This window comes from Gambusia affinis, linkage group LG09, assembly GCF_019740435.1.
Source record: "Gambusia affinis linkage group LG09, SWU_Gaff_1.0, whole genome shotgun sequence".
NCBI lineage: Eukaryota > Metazoa > Chordata > Actinopteri > Cyprinodontiformes > Poeciliidae > Gambusia > Gambusia affinis.
This window is the reverse complement of record NC_057876.1, coordinates 632745-652119: the sequence shown is the minus strand read 5'-3', so window position 1 is coordinate 652119 and position 19375 is coordinate 632745. Positions and strand designations below refer to the sequence as shown.

The 19375-nt window shown below is 40.0% G+C and overlaps 1 protein-coding gene across 3 annotated transcripts; it reads left to right on the top strand.

Annotated features, from left to right (window-relative positions):
* Nucleotides 1-866: 866 nt before the first annotated feature.
* rell2 (RELT like 2) lies at nucleotides 867-18431 on the top strand. Of its 3 annotated transcripts, none has more exons than XM_044126823.1 (7): nucleotides 867-1210; nucleotides 10891-10939; nucleotides 11781-11984; nucleotides 13387-13449; nucleotides 13634-13697; nucleotides 15165-15341; nucleotides 15431-18431. In XM_044126823.1, the coding sequence occupies exons 3-7, from the start codon at nucleotides 11795-11797 to the stop codon at nucleotides 17085-17087; spliced, it is 2151 nt and encodes a 716-aa protein (XP_043982758.1). In that variant the 5' UTR covers nucleotides 867-1210; nucleotides 10891-10939; nucleotides 11781-11794; the 3' UTR covers nucleotides 17088-18431. The 3 variants fall into 3 exon arrangements, with proteins under 3 accessions (XP_043982758.1, XP_043982759.1, XP_043982760.1); XM_044126824.1 differs by having other exon boundaries at nucleotides 11723-11984; XM_044126825.1 differs by lacking the exon at nucleotides 867-1210 and adding an exon at nucleotides 4217-5132.
* Nucleotides 18432-19375: the final 944 nt, after the last annotated feature.

The following is a 19375-nucleotide window of genomic DNA, read 5'->3' as shown; positions in this document are numbered from 1 at the left end:
TTGGAGGTTTCTTCCTGTTGAAGGGGAGTTTTTCCTCTCCACTGTTGCTACATGCATGTTCAGCTTAAGGGATTGCTGCAAAGTGAATGACACAACACAAACAGTTGTTGCTACATGTTGGTCCAGGAAGACTGACTGCTGCAAGGCAATGACTCCATGCAATCTTAGATAGAAACTTTTTAAACTAATCTGAATAATAAACTGAGCTTAATGATAATGACTTTGATAACTGGGATCAGTTGGAATGTATATTTAATTGAATTGAAATGACATTTGTTGTAAACTGCCTGGAGACAACATTTGTTGTAAGTTGATATTAATAAACTGAATTTGAATTGTATTGTTAGAGAATAATTCAATTGTATGAACTGACATGCAGCCAGTAGGAGAAAGTGTCACGTTGGACACAGATGACCTTGCCCAAAATGCTGAAGGTCACAGAGTGATAAAATCACAGATCATAAGCAGAGGGAAGAAGAAAATGTAATATTGGCATCAGAAGATTTTCTGATATCTTGCAGCCTCATGCATGAAAGGAAAGAATCTGTTAACTTGCAGAAGCTGCATTCTAGCTGGGCGCCAACATGCAGCCAACTCCTCAGCATCACATCATGAAACTGTTTGACCCATAAGAAATCAACTGCAAAAAAACCTGCAAGAAATAAAAACATCAAGCTCATTGAATTTTTTTTAGGTCACTGTTAGAATGTGAAGTTCACAAGCACCTTCAAGTGACATTGACTTTACAGTACTAATAATCCCAGCTCTTGGTTTATCTTCTTCTAATAATAATAATTATGCTACTATTTTTGACATCTCTAGGAAACATTGAGGTATCACATTCCAAAGATTCTCAGATATTGTTATTAAACCGATCTGGGAATGACTCTGATGCTGCAGCCAATCAATTAATTACCTTCTGTTTTCCACGCAGGAACGAAGCCCTGAGCAGCTGAGGGGAGGGAGCAGTCTATTTATAAAAGCCCAGACCGCAGCAGATCTGAAGCGAAGCTGCAGCCTGGCCGACTCTGTCTGGATCCGCAGGTCTGCAGCCAGAGCAGCCCGGAGCTCACATCCAGATGCCTCCCCGCTTCCTGCCCCCCTGTCCTCCCCAGCAGACGCACAGCCGCGGCTCCCTGCCTCCGCGCAGGCAGAGGCTGCAGCCATGGGCAGCATCCCAGGGAGCGGCCAGCCCGGACCTGAGTGACAGGTAAGCAGCTGCGTCTCTGTCCTGATAAACTGCTTCATCAAGTCATTAACCTTCAGAGCCGGGGCCGCGGTATCACCGGCTCATAGCCCCTGGGGGTCGAGTGAAGCAGGGTGATGATGCGGTGATAAGGTGACGGTATACTGCTGGAAGGACCTGGGACTTGTTATGGATGCCTAAGGAGGAAGTAAACCCCGCTAGAGCGATCGCAGCCCGGGGTTTGCCGCTCTGCAGCTTGTGCTTATTTTATTATCTAATGCCAAAGTCATTACAGGACAGACTGACCTGACTGGTAGATTCAGCTTTGTTTATATTTGATCATCTCACTCAGGGCAAATATCAGCTCAAGATTATTTGCTTCTGGCTGATATGATGTTAACAGATGTTCGAATAACCTCATAACAAGTAGCCTACTCAACGTTGTCAGAGAAATGAACAGGGGTTTTACGGAGCAGTGTGTTTCCAACAGAACAACAGGCATCAGCTGACAGCAAACCTGCCAAAGAACAGCTAGTCATGCATTAGATTATTACTAAATCATCATTTTTACTCAAGTTAACTGGAGGGTCTGAAATTATTCAGATTTTAATCAAAAACTAAAATAGACTATTAACAAAATAAGCTACATTCTCATTTCAAAAAGTCTATTTGCTGCTAAATTATTGAATAGACACATGAGCTCCAGAACAAAAATACTTGTTTTTAATTTGTTATTTGACATTAGCCTGAGCTGCTGTAACATGTTGAGCATAGCTTCGCTGAAAGGCTAACTCCTTTTAGCAGAACTTGATTACAACAATAGTCTTTTCCAGCGTTCCATCGGGTTGTTTTTCAAAGCATAATCAAACACCCAGTGGGCCAAGAGAAGCTGCTTCCTCATCCCTTCACTCCTGTTCCAGGACGTTGTTTATGCGTCAGATTTACAGGCCTGCCAGAAACACAAAAATACAAAGGTTCCAACTGGAACTATTGTTTGTATTAAGAGAAATGTGAATAATAGCAATGGAAATCTTTGATGTAGTAATTAGTACACATCAAAGTCAAGATTTAGCAACATTTTTTTTCTGCACAATGGGAGCAACACAGTGTTTTACTTTACATAAAAACAAGAGGTAATGAGTACAAAAATATAATATGTTTGTGGCAAAGAGAATCCATGATTCACAGCAGATCCATGGAACTTCATCAGGAAAAGGAATGTTCCTTTCTCCAGGGTTAGATCCTCCAGCTGTACTGCTGACTGGACCTCTGACAGCCAGCAGTAGGTTTTCTGCCTAACCTAACTCTCTCAAATTAAATAATAAATAAATATTAATAAGCAATGATTGCTCTTTCAGACTGACTTGACTGACAGTACGATCTTAAGAGAATCTGATTCTAACTTTGGGTTTGTCTCTTGGACTGAAAGCAGCTTTGCTGATTTGTTTTAAAGGTGTAAGATGTCATTAATCCCAAAACTAACGCAGAAGTATCTAAAAATGAAATGATAAAAAAAATGACTAATAAAACTGCCGATATACAGTTAAGATGAAAACACATAATCTTAATTACAAAGACTCAACTAAATCTCAAACTAACAGAAAGTGTTGAGTTCCCCTTATAAAACATTGATGGTTTGTGCTGCTGTCTGCTCTTCAGGAGGAGGAAGGTTCTTCCACAGGTCAGGGCTGTGATATGAGAACACTGACTCACTGCTGGGTTTGTTATTAAAATGTCTCTTTCAGAAAACCTGATAGATCAGGATGCTTTGTACAGTAAACATAAACCGTTTAACTGTGTAGGACTGAGATAATGGATGACTGTGAAGGTCGTTGGATGCTGTAATCAGCACAGGGACTTCAAAACAGGACAAATGTGACCTTTGTTTTCCTGTGACCTCTGTTGAATTCTGGATTAGCTGCAGAGAGCTGAAACAACTCTAGATGTAGTTCAGTCATTTAGTCTTCTTCGTTCATATTTGCCCTGAGTTACTGTGAATCTGATCTGATGGCCATAAAAGTGTGCTGCTAAGAATAGTGGTGAAACTCAGTGTCGTTCAGATGACAATATATGGTGATTTGGATGGAGGAAGGGTGGGGGAGGTGGAGCTGCAGTGGCAGAGATCACAGACTTCCCACAGGAAGTCAGTCAAATATTTATCAGACGGTACTCATGTTACTGCTGTTGATCGCAGGCTGCAGCGTCTCACACGCTAGCTTTACCAACAGTTTGACCACACCTTCATCTGCCGGTTCCTGCAGAGACCTGATGCTGCAAAAATAAAAGTGATCTTTCATAAAATGCTGTATGAGCAAAAGGGATTAAAGATCTATTTGTACAGGGTTCCTTGATGTAAATATAACTGAAACATTCATTTGTATCTCTCTCCATTAGCCTGATAAATGGCCGACTTGCCGGGCCTGGACAGACTAACAGACAGACAGTGATCTAGAGTAGCATGTAGAGGATGTATTATATGTGATTGGAAATGGTTATGGGGATGTTCTACTGATCTGATGTGTGATTTTATATATGTTTTGCTTTTTTGTATTTATTTACGGCTATTGTCCATTTTGGACGTGCTGTTCTTATTGTTGTACTGCAGTTTTTGCCCCTGCTTCCTAGACAAATTTATTCTATGGGAGACTAATAAATTAACTTGTCTTGTATGCCTGAAGATGAAATGTTAATACGTAATTGAAGTTTATCTCTTGTTACTTTAACCAGCCAGACTGGAGGGTACGACCTTCAGTAGGAAAGACATTCAGCCAGCTAACAGTCAGGTATCTGTCAACATCCTGTGACAGAGGTCAGGGGTTACATACATATTTCAGTTTTTACCTTAAGTCATTTCTGAAAATCAAAATAACAACCCAATGTTATATAAAACATTGTTTACTGCAATAATAAAAATGTTACATCATTTTTACAGCTATATAAATGCATTTTCTGTTTGAATGCATTCTTTTGGATTATGTTATCTTTTTTGTTTCTTTTTTTAATGAATATATAATGTATAATGTGTAAATGTGCTGTATATAAAACTCATAGGCCCATGTCAGGTACCTTGTATTGCTTTTGTTGGATTTTTGTGATTATAAATATTATTCCAATATTTGAAAATGATGATATTACAGTACATCTTTTTAGGAACAGAATGAAGAGAACAAATTCAACCATACATGTATCAGTTCCTACCGACCCACCTAGAAACATCCAGCCACTGTAGGATGTTTAAATGAGACAGAAAATGTCACTTTCACCTCTGAGGTTTTGATTTCCATCAGAAGTTAAAGTTTAGTGTGTGTGTGTGTGTATGTGTGTGTGTGGTGGCTGGAGAGCAGCGTCTGGCATGCTGGGTGTGACCCAGTCATAAAATGACTTCCTGTGTTTAAGCTACTGTGGGTTTTTCATTATGGCTGCTGTTTCGCCTTGTCTAAACTTGTCTTTCTGCACCTCAGCGCCGCAAATCTCAAGGGAAAAGTCATGAGAAACCTGACCTGGTAGCAGGAAACCATTTAGAGTTAGCATTGTTAGCATGGACGTGCCACTGGTGTGTGTACAGAGGTAATGTGAAGCAATCGTGTCAACATGGAGCGCAACCGAGTAAAACCTTTACAATACGTCGGTTTGGACTGAGACACATTTAAAGTCTCAGCATACCGTCACGGCCGGCGCTGTGCTCAGGTCTGATACTTTACTGTGGCTCAGTGCCTTCAAACCACACAGGGATCCATTTGCATTAGGACACATCCTACAGTACAGCCAGTCCTCTGATTGGTGAGCAAACGTTTCTGTATTTTCTTTTCATGCCAGTGTTTGAGCTGCTTGTGGAACCTTTTTATGCCCTGGCAAAGGGACTGAATGGAGGCGGTACTGCAGGTTCAGAGATCTATGTGCTCTTATAATTTAACTGGCCGTGATGGAGGGAGCCAGGTCTGCAAAGGTAAAACACAATTTTCTATTTCTTTACTCTCGAGTTGTATTTTGTAAAGCTTTCTCATTTAATATAATGTTGGAAGCTTTTTTGTCAGTTTAGAAAAACAACTACAAAAAAATCCAGCACTGATTTGACTGAACATAACAAAATCTCTTGTGAATACGTTTTAGATCTTTTTTTTTTCTGGCATCGTAGTTCCCTCTTACTGCAGAGTTCATTGGTTTTAAAACTAATCAACAAATTTGTTTTTCTTCCCATAACAGAAGTAGTTTCAGTTACACTTTTTATTTCCAGGCATCTGAGATGGAAAGTATAAAATAGATATTAACAGAGAATTACAGTCTGTCTGATCCTACCCAATTGGGAAACAATTAAATAAATAAGCCTAACACTCCTTGGTACAGCAGCATGGGACATCTGAGCTGTAAGTAACCTGCAGCAATAGTTTGCACACTGCTATGAAATGAGCTAGTGGGAAAAGGCCGTAACAGGAGCCAGAAATGTCCTCCGTTTAGCTCCTTCCATCTTCACAATGAGCCCGACTTTCTCCCCTGTCCTTGCTAAAAAAACCCCAACAAAACAAAGCATGATGCTTTTACCACCATGTATGGGTAGGATTAGGCTGTCAGTGAAATAAAAAAAAGGAGCAAAACAATTCAAGCAATTTAAGTATTTGTGGTCTGTGTGGAAGATGGGAACTACAATTTCCCAAAGGGATTAATAAAGTTTCTATCTATCTATCTATCTATCTATCTATCTATCTATCTATCTATCTATCTATCTATCTATCTATCTATCTATCTATCTATCTATCTATCTATCTATCTATCTATCTATCTATCTATCTATCTATCTATCTATCTATCTATCTGTCTGTCTGTCTGTCTGTCTGTCTGTCTGTCTGTCTGTCTGTCTGTCTGTCTGTCTGTCTGTCTGTCTGTCTGTCTGTCTGTCTGTCTGTCTGTCTGTCTGTCTGTCTGTCTGTCTGTCTGTCTGTCTGTCTGTCTGTCTGTCTGTCTGTCTGTCTGTCTGTCTGTCTGTCTGTCTGTCTGTCTGTCTGTCTGTCTGTCTGTCTGTCTGTCTGTCTGTCTGTCTTATTTTAGTTTTATTTCTTTTACATGTAAGCTAAAACATCTTTTTTTTTTAATGGTTTTATATTAACAGAACAGCTTCTTGCATGTCTTTGTTTTGCCCCTGGATGTCTTGTGGGGAAACCCCATTATTATGACTTGTGGCTTTCATTCTCCAGAGGCTTCCTGCCTGATGAGCCTCCTTCAGATTTGTGGAGTGCATTCTCATAGTTGTCCTTTATTTGAGTAAAGTGGGCTGAAATTCCAAGCAGAAAGTAAGTCCTAAATTTCTGGAGAAATATAAGACCACAGATTCATCTCCTTGTACAACCTTAAGGTCAAGAAATTTGAGTCAGTACAAGCTGATAATACTATCAAATTTGATGGTGAGAGAATCTGTGAACTGAAAAATGAAATCCGGCTGGCTGCAGTCATTCCGTGGGCAGGCGGGGACTGTGGCCTCATGTCCCTAGATGTTTTTCTAAGCTGAATTGGGTTCATTTCTTGAATAAGTCTGGCCAGGGTTCTCTCCTGGAGAATGTAGGAGCCAGTGTTGTCAGTTTATGACCAGGTGCTGGACTTAAAGTGAATGAAACCAACAGCCAAACTCCACTGGAAGCTTTTAGAAGAAACGTTAATGATCTGATGTTCAGGACCGTTTTAACATGGAAGAATGAAAAATAAACAATGACTCAACATATTTGCAAAGCTCTGCTGATGACTGTGATCTCGTCTGTTTGGCTTACAAACACAGCATGTGTTCTTAAAGCTGACTCACTGCATCTCCAGTTTACTGCATGTCTGCATTCCTGCTGAGCAACATGCTGCTGCTGTAGAGAGGAGATCCTGTGGAGGTCGTGACGGTGCTGAGTCATCACGCCGTCTCTGTCAGCAGCGACAAACTGGGACTGTGAATGCGTCACCCTTCTCTCTGCAGATCACACACCGTGTTGTTTTGCCATCAGTTGGTTTGAGCATTTCATCTCCATTTCTTTTGGTAAAACACAAAAATCTAAAAAGCTGCTCAGATGCTTTGGACCTCTGTCTGATAGTGTCGGTTGTGAAGCTGGGTGAGTCATTCAGTCTAATGCTCTGCAGCTTGCTGCTGTTAAAGGCTTTTTGACTGGCAGAGAACTGGACTGTGTAGGATTAGCACAATCAATAATAAATATCATCTGGACAACTTCCACAGTACTAATGATTATCAGTGTTACATGCCTGCAAACATAATTATTTAGCAGATGATTTAGTCTCAGCTGAATGTTGTACAATCAATGACTCTCATGGTGCAGTGCCTTCAACTGTGAAACCTCAGAATATTTCAGAAGAAACAATCTAAAAATAATACAAATCTACAACAGCCTGGTTTCCTGACTGTTCAATACGTAAAACAACTTTGGATTCATTCCTGCATTCATTTCAGCCACCAATTAATGATAAAGCTGAAAAGATGAGCTGGTCTGGTTTTCCATCTTTTAGTTTGAGGCATTGTTTGCAGGAAGCTTCCAAAAGATCAAAATAATCTCACTGTATCAGCGTTAACTGAACGAGAGCCCACAGGACCCTGTTCTATACATGGACCATTAATCAGTGGGACAACTAATCAATATTTATAGAGAATATGAGGCAGGACATCTGAAACACACCACAGAAATACCAAGAGGTTGACACACAGAAAGACCTGCAGAAAGTTCTAGTACCAATTTTTGACTTGCATACCTAAACTGAGCTGATATAACAATGTCATTACCCTCCGAGGTTTTAAAGTATTCTTATTGTGATATGAAATAAGATCAGAAACAGTGTGACAGCAGCTTAAACTGACGTTGGTTGAAACAGCATTCATACTGCAGGACAGTCGTGACGTAGAAAGAAGAGAAGATTCCAGTCACACTGACGGAGGACAACAGCTGTTCCTCTGCTGACGCTTCACTTTTCATACAAGGCAGACAAAGAACTCATCCTGTCGCTGCTTGTGAGACAACTGAGACTGTGTGCTGACTCGATAAACTGTACAAAATGCTTTATATGAAAACTCCATATTCAGTGTTTACATGGACATGAATTTTCTCCATAATTAGCATTTCCCTCATTTAAAGTTTGTTTTTCCTTCTCTGGCTGAAGGACAGCCAGAGTGAGAAGGATGTGACGCTGTGCTGTGTTTTAATGGGATGCTTTTGAAGCTGTATGCTGTTGGGTGTGTTTGTGTTATTGACCTTTAACTGCCTCTGAGAAAACAGGAAATGACTTCACTGTGGTTGAAAAGGGTCACTTGAATGCATCACACACAAGTCAGTGTCTAACATGTCATGATACGTCCAGGCCACGGGACGAAAAAGATTCTCATGTTTTTAAGAAAAATATTTTTCACTATTTTGACAAAAAGAAGCTTAACAAATCATAAACTCTGTTTATGGAATCTTTCAAAAAAAAAAAAAAGTAGTCCATGTTTAGGTAGGTTTGAATTTTTGTCCAGTTAAATTGTGTTTTCATTTGTGATCAGTGTAGAGTTTTCCACACTGGTCACAGTGTTAAAGTTCAGTCAGGATTCTGTTCTGAATATCTATCTGCATAATCTCTGTATGATCCATAGGCATCCATGCTAACATTTGGTTTATGAGTGGAAGGTTTAGATGTAAATGAAGACCTAATTCAAAGAGGAGAATGAGCTGGGATCCGAATTACAGACACATAATCTGCAGTGGATGAGCTGCACACCTGTATGCTTCTGCTCAGCGTTTCCATGTGAGGCAGGTTGAGTTGTCCTTGCTGTAGATTTAATGACTTTATCTACAAATGCTCCTCTGGAGCCTCAGATATATTTTGTCAGCTCTGTTTCTTCTCAGTTCAGTCACACAGCCAGTTTATGAGAGTTCAGTAGATCTTGTTGGAAATCACAATTCGTGCTGAACAACGGCCAAATGTCCTCTTATGAAGCCCAACATGACAGCTTCCTGTTGTCAGTGCTTAGCCTTTACAGCTCAAACCTTCAGTGACATTTAGTTTTAATTTGTGTTTTCTCCATCCACCAGTAGATGGAAACAAAGCATAAATCACCATGTAAATCTTTATTTAATAAACTCAAATTGGAGCTGGATACTTTTATGACTTCTGGCATTTTTACATGTTTGACAGACTTTATTGTGGACTTTCTGAAATTCTACGAACCAATTTTAGACCAGGCAGTTTTCCTGGTTTAATATTCGGACTATGTTTAAACTTAGCAATGCCTCATAAGAAATAAAGTCAATGTGTAGCTTCTAGGTTTAAATCAGATCTACTGCATTCCAAAGTCAACAAAAATAATTGTGAACCAGGAATTTGATTTATCTTGAATATGAAGCTAACGTTAGCATTATCAGAAACTAAGAGGTCATTGGTTGTGATGCCTCAGTAAGTGGTATGTATTACCACTGCAGATTGCATAGAAAAAACATTTCACCATATAACTCAGTAAGCTGTAGCAGGAACCACAGGAGAAGATTGTGACAGGAAAAACGTTAAGTCAGTCCTGGCAGTGAGAGTCTGGTGAGTGAGGTTACAAAAGCAGAATGGAGGGAGGGTGAAGGTCTGACAGCCTGAGAAAACACTGACAGTGACATGACACTGTTTGGGTAAATAAATTATGAAATACTTTGACTACATTTCTGCAGCTTATCTCCTTCAAGCTAACTTGTTTTTTTGTTCACATGTCACTTCCTTGAAATTGTTCCCACATCCTTGCATAAGAAAAGTATCCCCAAAAAATCAACAGTGAAAAGATCAAATACATCTCTCTCTCTCTCTCTCTCTCTCTCTCTCTCTCTCTGTCTTTCTCTCTCTTTGCATTTCTGTGTGACTAAAGCCGACCTGCAGTGAGGTCAGATATGTTTCTGTGTCGGCTCTATGGATGAATAGGTAGCTTGTCCAAGCTAGCCTGTGGCTAACTGCAGGTAGGAGTCACAAAAAATAGGAGTCAAAGTTTTACTCTCAAAATATGCTGTAAAAATCTCCCTAATATTGAATATTAGCACATATTTTTTGAATAGAGTGACAAACCTTCAGCACATCAGTGAGCAAATGGTCTTTATGCAACAGACTTCTGGAGGATGTGGAGAGCTGCTTGCTGATGATATGAACTATCACTGTTCAGCCACCCTGAAGACATTTCAGAAGGAAGAAGTGTAGATAAATGACTGTACGTGTGGGCGTGTGTGTGTGTGTGTGTGTGTGTGTGTGTATGTGAGGGTTGTTATTAATGCTGATAAGAGGCAGAGAGGACAACACCGATAAGCTCTTACATGTTGACTCCTTTACGTTATGAGCACCTTTGCTCTACTTTTATTATCTATATTTACATATGTAATGATATTTACTGATATCAGGTGTGTGACACTGTAATAATGTGTCTGTGGGCAGCAAATAGGAGTGTATTTTGGTTTAATCTTATTTCAGGACTATATGAATTGTGTTCTGTTTATAAAAGACATCTCTTCCATTGATGGCCATTATTTTCTTTCTCTCCTCTCTCTGTCCTTGTGCCTCCACATGTGGAGTGAGGCAGAGAGAAGGTGTGGCTGGGGGGAGTCCTGGCTGGTGGGGCACACGGCTCCATTTTTGGCTCTAGCTTTTTATCTGATGCAAACAATTGGACTTTCAGCACCGACGAAATCTCACTGGATTTTCTGCTGTCTTGTTTTTGGCATGTTTTCCAGTGACCATGCTGACGTCCTGCGTGTCCGCCGCTGACAGGCTGTGAAACCGGTAAGGCTCGTCTGTTTGTTGGCTTATGCAAAAACATGAGACTCAGGGGTTGAGGTTGGGCTACTTCTCTTCTGTTGGGACTGTGATCCAAGTGTAATGCTTCCTGCATTTGACCTATAACAGATCTAGTCTGACTGTAAACATAGTTTTAGAAGTTCTTTCCCCAAGAAAAGTTCCAGCAAGCCTTATTCTTTATGGAGAAACATTCTTTTAGAGACAGAGAGAGCTTCTATTAAGTTGTAACAAACTATTACCCCTAAAAATGTCACCACCTGAATTGAACAGCTTCTCATTTCTGAAGCCTCCATGTTGGTCAGATCACTGGCATCAAGCAGAGAAAACAACGTAGGAGAAACTGCTAAAACCTGGAAACGTCCAAGTCTTAAAAACTGGAGGGAATGTGGAGAAACATTTATCATTCACCATGTAAAAAGATCATGGTGAATGGTAAAGACTATAAATAAAAATTATTTATCACAGTTTCCATTTTATATTGCGACATTCTGACAGTTTAACGTGTGTGTGCGTGTGTGTGTGTGTGTACACTTTAGAGATTCACTGCAGCTTCATTACACACACAGACTGACTGCTTTCCAGCTGTTCAGCAGCTACAATAGTACTTTATCAGATGAAATGTACAGAATCTTATTTTTAATTATATATTGATTCTAATAAAAATAAAAATTGTGTTGTTTCAATCATTGACCTTTATTCTCAGTTTGTATTCAATGGCCGTTTCTACAACGATTAACTTTCATCACCATGTTGTTCTTTTACCGACAGCAGCCATGACAGAGCTGACAGAGGCAGCACTGACCTTTGACCCGTGTCTCCCTCTCAGATTTCAGCCACAATATGACTAAATTAGCAGCTTCTGGGGCGGGGGAGCACCCCCCATCCTACATCATTTTTCTAGTGGTCTTCCTCTTCTTCCTGACGGGTCTGCTGGGCTTCCTTATCTGCCACCTGCTGAAGAAGAAGGGCTACCGCTGCCGAACCGCAGACCTGGAGGATGAAGAGGACAAACTTGGGGAAGATGAAGATGGTAAGTGAAGAAGATAAATGAAGGAATCAGTTTTTAATTTTGTTGTAATGTTTCCTAAGTGATTTCTTGTGTTATTAGTCATTCTCTTGGTGTAATCAGCTGAAGGTGCAGGGCATATAGCAAAACATACATACAATACAAACACAGAGTGTTTTGGTTTATTCTATTTTAGTTGTTTGCTAACAAGTCTGTACTTTCAGAGATGCAGACAAATGAAGATTTAGTTTCCATCACTGACCGGCTCCCACTCAGCTCACAGGCTTGTTTCCAAGCTTTCAGCAGTTTAATGTTGGACTGTGTTCCTGCTGGGAAACACTGCTCAGATATAAAGGTATAAAGGCTCAGATATAAAGGCAGATATAAAGGTATAAAGATATAAAGGCCTGTTTGCTGAAAACATCTTTAAAAAAAATAATTTTCTCTGTTACACTCTTATTTTCTTTATTTTGTTCATGGACAATAAGCACACCATGTTTCCAACTTCAATTTTTTCAGGATCAAACACTCTATTTACAATATCTTTATTCAAATTAAGTTACTTTAACAACAATAAATGGTAAATTAAAAGCAAATATGAATCATTTTATTAGTTTTAGTTGGCAGTGGTGGTGAAAATGTTTCAAAAGCATTGGAATAGATTATAGATTTTAATATTGCACTACCATTAAAAGATTCACTTGTTTCATTTTGACAGATGTAATAACATTTGGTGCTGGAAAATTAAAAAAAAAGAAAAAGAAAAAAAGAAATCCAAACATTCAGTTTGTGGACACTTTAGTGTTGAAAGCTAAAAGTCTGTTTGGGACTCTGAATAATTCTTATAGAATAATTAACTTTTTCGTGAGTGTCGAGAAAAAGACTTCTTTTGTTTAGCAGAGGCAAAACTATAATGTTACACACACACTCCTTTTGTTTACTTGCAATATTAAAAATAGCAGCGGAAGATGAATATGTGTTAAATATACATGGGATCTGTGCAGAGGACCTGGATGTGATTTTGTCCCTGGAGATAATATTTATTCCTAAATATGGAATCTTTTCCACGCTGAAAAGATTCCATATGGACTAAAATTAACAGTTAGATTTTTCCATACTAATTGGTTGAATGTTTTTCTACTGTAATAAAACTCTGAAGTATTTCAGATGTTGTTGCACATGCACCGTCCCGATCAGTAAGTGTAGAGGGAGCCATGCTATGAGAGAACCGTAATGACATTTCCAGTGTTCTGAGTGCAGCTGGTTCTGAATCTGTTTATCTCTCATCGTGTATTTTTCTTATTTTTTTTCCTTCCATCTCACTCACAAAATCTCCTGAGTCAGACACAAACACTCAGCATGAAACCTGGCTGTCTTTGAAGAGTCCTTGTCTTTATTTGTTCATGTCTTGTTTTGGTGTTTTCAGATGAGAACGATGAGAACCAGGACACCGTGGAGCAGATTCTTAAATGCATCATGGAAAATGAAGGTAACAAAAGCTTGAATGTTGCTAAACTGAATTTATTATTCCGTGCTGCGATGCTGGTGTTCATTTATTTCAAGTAGCTCTTTTCTGATCAGATGTGTGTATCCCGTTACTATTCGTGTGACTTTCTCAGAATTTGTCAGAAAGGTCGTTTGAGTCAGTGGATTTGTGATCTTGTCTCCTGCAGCCAACATGGAAGCCTTCAATGAGATGCTGGGGAACCATAACGTCTGTGTGCACCATGATCCACGGTAGGCTCACACACTAACCCAGCACTGAGCACATGGCAGCAGATTTTCTTTAAAATTATGATGAACATTTTTTTTCTAATTCATTTAATTATTGTGATAGTTTAAGATCTGCTTATGACACAACAGCACACTAGAGAGCAACTCATGAAAATAGGACTGTGTATAATTGACAAATATGGTAGAACGGTTGAGTGTAGGGGACAAAACTATTTAGCTTTAAAGATAAAACTCACAGGGCTGCACAGTGGCGCAGTTGCTAGAGCTGTTGCCTTGCAGCAAGAAGGTCCTGGGTTCGATTCCCGGCCGGGGATCTTTCTGCATGGAGTTTGCATGTTCTCCCTGTGCATGGTGGGTTCTCTCCGGGTTCTCCGGCTTCCTCCAACAGTCCAAAAACATGACTGTCAGGTTAATTGGTTTCTCTAAATTCTCCCTAGGTGTAAGTGTGTGTGTGCATGGTTGTTTGTCTTGTAAGTCTTTGTGTTTCCCTGCGACAGACTGGCGACCTGTCCAGGGTGAACCCCGCCTCTCGCCCAGAACATAGCTGGAGATAGGCACCGGCAACCCTCCCGACCCCATTAGGGAAGAAGGGTGTAAAGAAAATGGATGGATGGATGGATGGATAAAAATCACAGAGAATCAAATAATCACTATTTCAACTTCATATTTAAGATAAAAAACTCTGATTTACAGTTACATGTTAGACTGTTAGTTATTTTTAGCACAGTTAGCGCAGTTAGCATTGCTACACGTAAACATCATTCCCTGTCAAATAACCCTGAGGATAAGCCAATATTTCCTGTTCCAGCCGGATCCATGACAGATAGATCTGGGTTCTTCAGAAGGAAACCAGGAGCAGCTGTCCTGTGGTTCCTTCTTGTATCATCGGCTGAAGTGGCAGTTTGACCGAACAAATGTCGTTTTGTCAAAATCCTTGCACTTCGTGTGCTCAGTTTTTGAAGACCACACTGTTACTAAAAATTGTGTTCATCACTCAGCAGCAACTTGAACACCAAACACTGCCATATTGTTAGCATGACCTGCTACAGCTTAGACACCAGACCATTCCCAATCAAGCATTAAATCAGATAATTCTTGTCACCAGCCGTGTTCTCACTGTAATGTTTCTGCCAAGAAATTCACAAAGAAACCATCTTCACCAATTCTTTCAAATTCATGAAATAATAAAAAACGTAAACTTCTGTAAGGTGTGAAAATATCTGATTGATCTGGGGATTACATCCGAAAGGTGGAAACCTAACTATGTGTTTTCCAAGGACCAAGGTTCCAGGTTTGTATAACTAACTAACGGCTTTGTTTATTTGCTTATGTTTGTACAAATGCATATATTGGATCTTTGTCTTTGCTGTCCATAATAATCTCAGGCATTTGAAGTATTTTAGGCCAAATTCTCATGAAAACAAGTAATTCTGAAATTGCACACCAATAATCTTGCATGTTGACATCCAGGTTGCGTAAGGAGTCCATCAGTGGCATTCCTCCCCATCTCCATACAGTCCACTCAGGAGCCGACCTCAACTCCTGCCTCCTCTGCGCCCAGGTCAAAGCGAAGAGGGGCCGCAGACAGAGCAAGACACCCCGCTTAAAACAACGACCCGGAGAGCAGACCGTCTTCTCTGTCGGAAGGTAGGAACATAGACTTTAGCCATTTTGTCAAGTTCAATGCATGAAGAGCTGTAAAGTAAACATTGTTCTCTCTGTCATTATCTCCTCAGATTTCGGGTGACACACTCTGATAAGAAGCTCCAGGGAAGTCCTAACCTATTGGGTTTTTCGGGGGACCAGCTGGACCAGTCCCAAGACAGTGATGAGAGAAAGGAGGATGGGTACAATCTGCAGAATATGTTTAAAGAAGTCCAACCGCCTTCAGATGGTGCCAATGGTGTTGCTGCAAATGTGGGGAAAAGGAAGAAGAGTGTGACCATATTTGGGCTGAGGCGGGGCAGTGATCCTTTAGGTTTGAAAGTAAAAGAGAGGGTAGGTAGAGACACTGGGGGGATTAGATTTGCTGTTCAGCGGCCACCGGTTGTGCTGGAGGAAAATGTCCAGGCAGAGAGTGTAGAGACTAATCCAGAGCGTGGTACTAAAGCTGCTGCCAAGCTGAATACTGAGTCTGCATCAGCTCAGCGTGAAGGTATAACTTCTATTCTCAAAAAATCCTCCAATTCTAACTCTGGTTCCCAGGAAAGTTCCAGGCTTGGCCTACAAGGAAAGATGGCCGTAGGAGCCTCTGCGCCTTCCTCCCGGCCTGTTTCAACTGGGAAATCTGTAGATGTTGACAATAAGATATTAAAGATTGAAGATCCTGGACCACTACAGACCTCAACCCCCATTGACGCCAGACCTGCACCAATTCCAGGTTTCACCTCTGTTATGCCCACTGGTCAGTCCCACTGGAACAAAGACTTTACAACTGCAAGAGTTTCCTCTGACCCATGTTCCAGCCCAGATCCAGAACCAACTGCCAGCGGAGGCCTTGCTTTGATAAGCTTAGGTTCATCTCCTGCATCTTCCTTCCAAAACAAGACCTTTTCGTCGGTCTCATCATTAAAAACGCCTACCTCATCCCTGGCAGAGTCACCAAGCCCCAAAAGCAGCTTAGGAAACATAACAGAGGCTACCAGTAGCAAACCATTAGCACCACTCCCCCCATGTTCTTCTCCAACTGCAGCCTCACCACGTTCAACCCTAAAGTCAGAAAGTTTGACTTCTGTGAGATCTGTAACACATGGAGACATACTTCCAAGTTCATATTCCACGATGGAACACAAGCTAGAAGGACAGACTGAAGAAAGAATAGAAAAAAAGAGACCTGGAATCATAAGGACACCCAAACTGTCTCCAGTTGCAACAAGAGATCTAGCCTCTTCATCTGAGCAGGTTTTAAAAGACAGACTGAGCAGTTTACCCTTGACTCTCCCCAGCCCGTCCTCACTTCAAGGAGGGAGAGTAAGTAGTGTAACAATTGTTAAAGCCAGTCCTGACAGCAAGAGGGAGTTCTCTGTTGTTACTATGGTGGACAAAGAAGAGGCCTCCCAAGATGGATTTAAATCAGAGAGAGAGGAAACAAACCCCACTGTTAGAAAGCAAGAACAGATTTTTATTGGTGAATCTCAGACTCAGAGAAAGGAAACCTCAGGAGGAGAAACCAGGTCATATCCAGGTCAAGATAAGGATGACATGATGGAGATGGAAGACATTAGAGACTGCAAGGTGACACAGGTGGAAGGAATTGAGGGGTTGAGAGAGGACACTGACAAGATGTTGGATAACCAATCACAACAGAACCAAGAAGGGAAGTGCCAAGATGATGAAGAGTCTACCGCATCCAGAAATGATCCAAACAGAGAGACAAACGATACCACAAACTGAACTACTCTCAGAGACAAGTGATAAGATCAATGACAAAATATTATGATGAGCATTCTTTTATTCATTTAACCTCAGATGATTTTTTGGAAAAGTTTTTTTTTCCCTTTCCAGCTATAAGAGTGAAACTGACACTAGACCTTCATATTTATATTAACATATAAGTTATGGTTTGTTAATAAAAGTTTTGTTAACACCACCAGACCACCAATGGGCTGGTGGTCTGGTGTTTGGATATGCATGAACAATGTCACTGGCATCCACCTCCTGACTATCAGTTTAAGAGTTTCACTTAATGCCCTGAAATGTATCTGAACACTGGAGCGACTGGAGAAACGTTTGTCCACACATGTATGGAATATTATAACCTCTGCACAGATCCACACCGTCGTCTCCAGGTCTGTTCGAGATTTCACCTTAGTATCATCCCGTGCTTTGTTGCATATTCACACATGTTCCAAAGAACCATGACGAGTGATATAGTTCGTCTTCTGTCAATACGAGTAAAATGATCCAGTAGGGGAAAATGTTGGGATCCTTTGCTTTAATAGCATGTTGGCAGCTCCCTTCTGTGCTGCTACATCATCCATTGAATATTTCATCAGTACAGGTTTTACTAACTTTAGGTCATGCCTCACAGTATTGTTTATTGGAACAGTTTCTGTGTTTCCATTACAAATGTGTGCAAAACTTTGTCGATGTAAAAAGACCCCCCACAATTTTGCAACAGTGGTGTTTCCACTAGATAACAAACGCAATTAAAACCACATCTGAATAATTCTGTTCATGTGATAAGTTAACATTATCATCCTCTTACCACTTCCTGTGGTCTTCTGTTTTTTTCACCAACTGACAACCAGCTCTTGATCATGATACAAAAAACTGTTTCCATTGCAGTTTTGCAAAATATTAACTTTTTGTCAGAAGATTTTAGTGCAATATAAAAAATAGTGAAGAATCTTGTCCACCTATTACCTCTGGATCCAGAGTCCTAACCCTACATAAGCTGCCTATAATTCTCAATGGTTCATAAAATAGCTCTACAGAGGCAGAAACCATACAACATGCCTGCAAGATGCAAAATTTCTCATATATTACAAGAATTACAGCATATATTTAGTAGCACAAAGTCCCTTCCTTTACCAAATAGAGCATCAGTTTAGAATCAATTGGCCAACCACAAACAGTTGTGTCTTGGAAGATCCCACACAGTGTCTGCAGTGTTACCATTGGACTGTGGGCTGTGAAAGCAGACAACAAAAGATTATTCTCTAGTACTCCATTGAGGTTTTTTTTTTTGTTTTTTTTTTTTTCAAAATTGGTATCCATTAAACAAAACCAGTTATTCCAATTTGCACAATTTTATTTTCAATGAAAACACAGCTGCTGACAGCAGAGGTTAGATCAAATCATTATCAGTCGCAAGTCTTAAGCGAAGTTTCAAGTAAAGACATTCAGGTGCAAAGTTCTAAATTGTTCTAAATTCTTAATTTTTTCATTCTTACTAAGTCATTTTACCAAATATGTCATTCATTTTCAGAGTAATAACACTTGACTTAAACTTCAACTACCTAATAAAGGTAGACTTATTTGCCAAAGCGAGCAAATTTAAACAAATGAGTTAAAAATGGAAATATATTTACATTACGGCTGATGTTACTCCAAAGTGTCACCATGCACATTCATGTTTAATGTATAAATTAAATAAAAACTAAATGCAACAAAAGATGTCTCCCAAAATATAGTCTTAGTTACTCATCTAATTTGTGAAATAATAATTTGTCTTGCTTGCATGTGTGAGGATGAAAACTGAGAGGAAGGAAGAAACCCAACACAGAAATTCTGCTGAATGAATCAAACAAAGTGCAGTTAACATCTGTTTCTGTCTGTCTTCATATTGTCCATTACATGTTGCACTAAATACAGTCTGAAGGGTTTTCTTCTCCTTCCTCTGAGCTGGAGGTTCACACACACACACACACGCACACACGCACCCACACACACACACATATCATTTTCTGTTTCCATATTTAAAAACTTTGTTTTCAGTTCTGATTGTTAAAATGTTAAAAGTTTAAGGTATACATGACATAATGAACAAGGCAAAGTGTGGGCAGTACATAAATGAGTCTCGAACTTCTGCATTAAAGGAACAGGAAGTGCTTTTATTTTATTGTTTCAGCTGGAAGTGTCTTTGTAATGTTACAGCAAGTGATCTACAGCTTGCCGTAACTGTTATGAAGCTACAGCTAACATGAACAGTTATGAGCCATTAACAGACATCAGCAGTT

Excerpts from the sequence above, each read along its gene's own strand:
- rell2 (XM_044126823.1), top strand. The coding sequence starts at position 11,795 with ATGACTAAATTAGCAGCTTCTGGGGCGGGGGAGCACCCCCCATCCTAC. Across the intron at positions 11,985-13,386 it reads ACTTGGGGAAGATGAAGATG|ATGAGAACGATGAGAACCAG; the intron begins GTAAGTGAAGAA and ends TGGTGTTTTCAG. Across the intron at positions 13,450-13,633 it reads ATGCATCATGGAAAATGAAG|CCAACATGGAAGCCTTCAAT; the intron begins GTAACAAAAGCT and ends TGTCTCCTGCAG.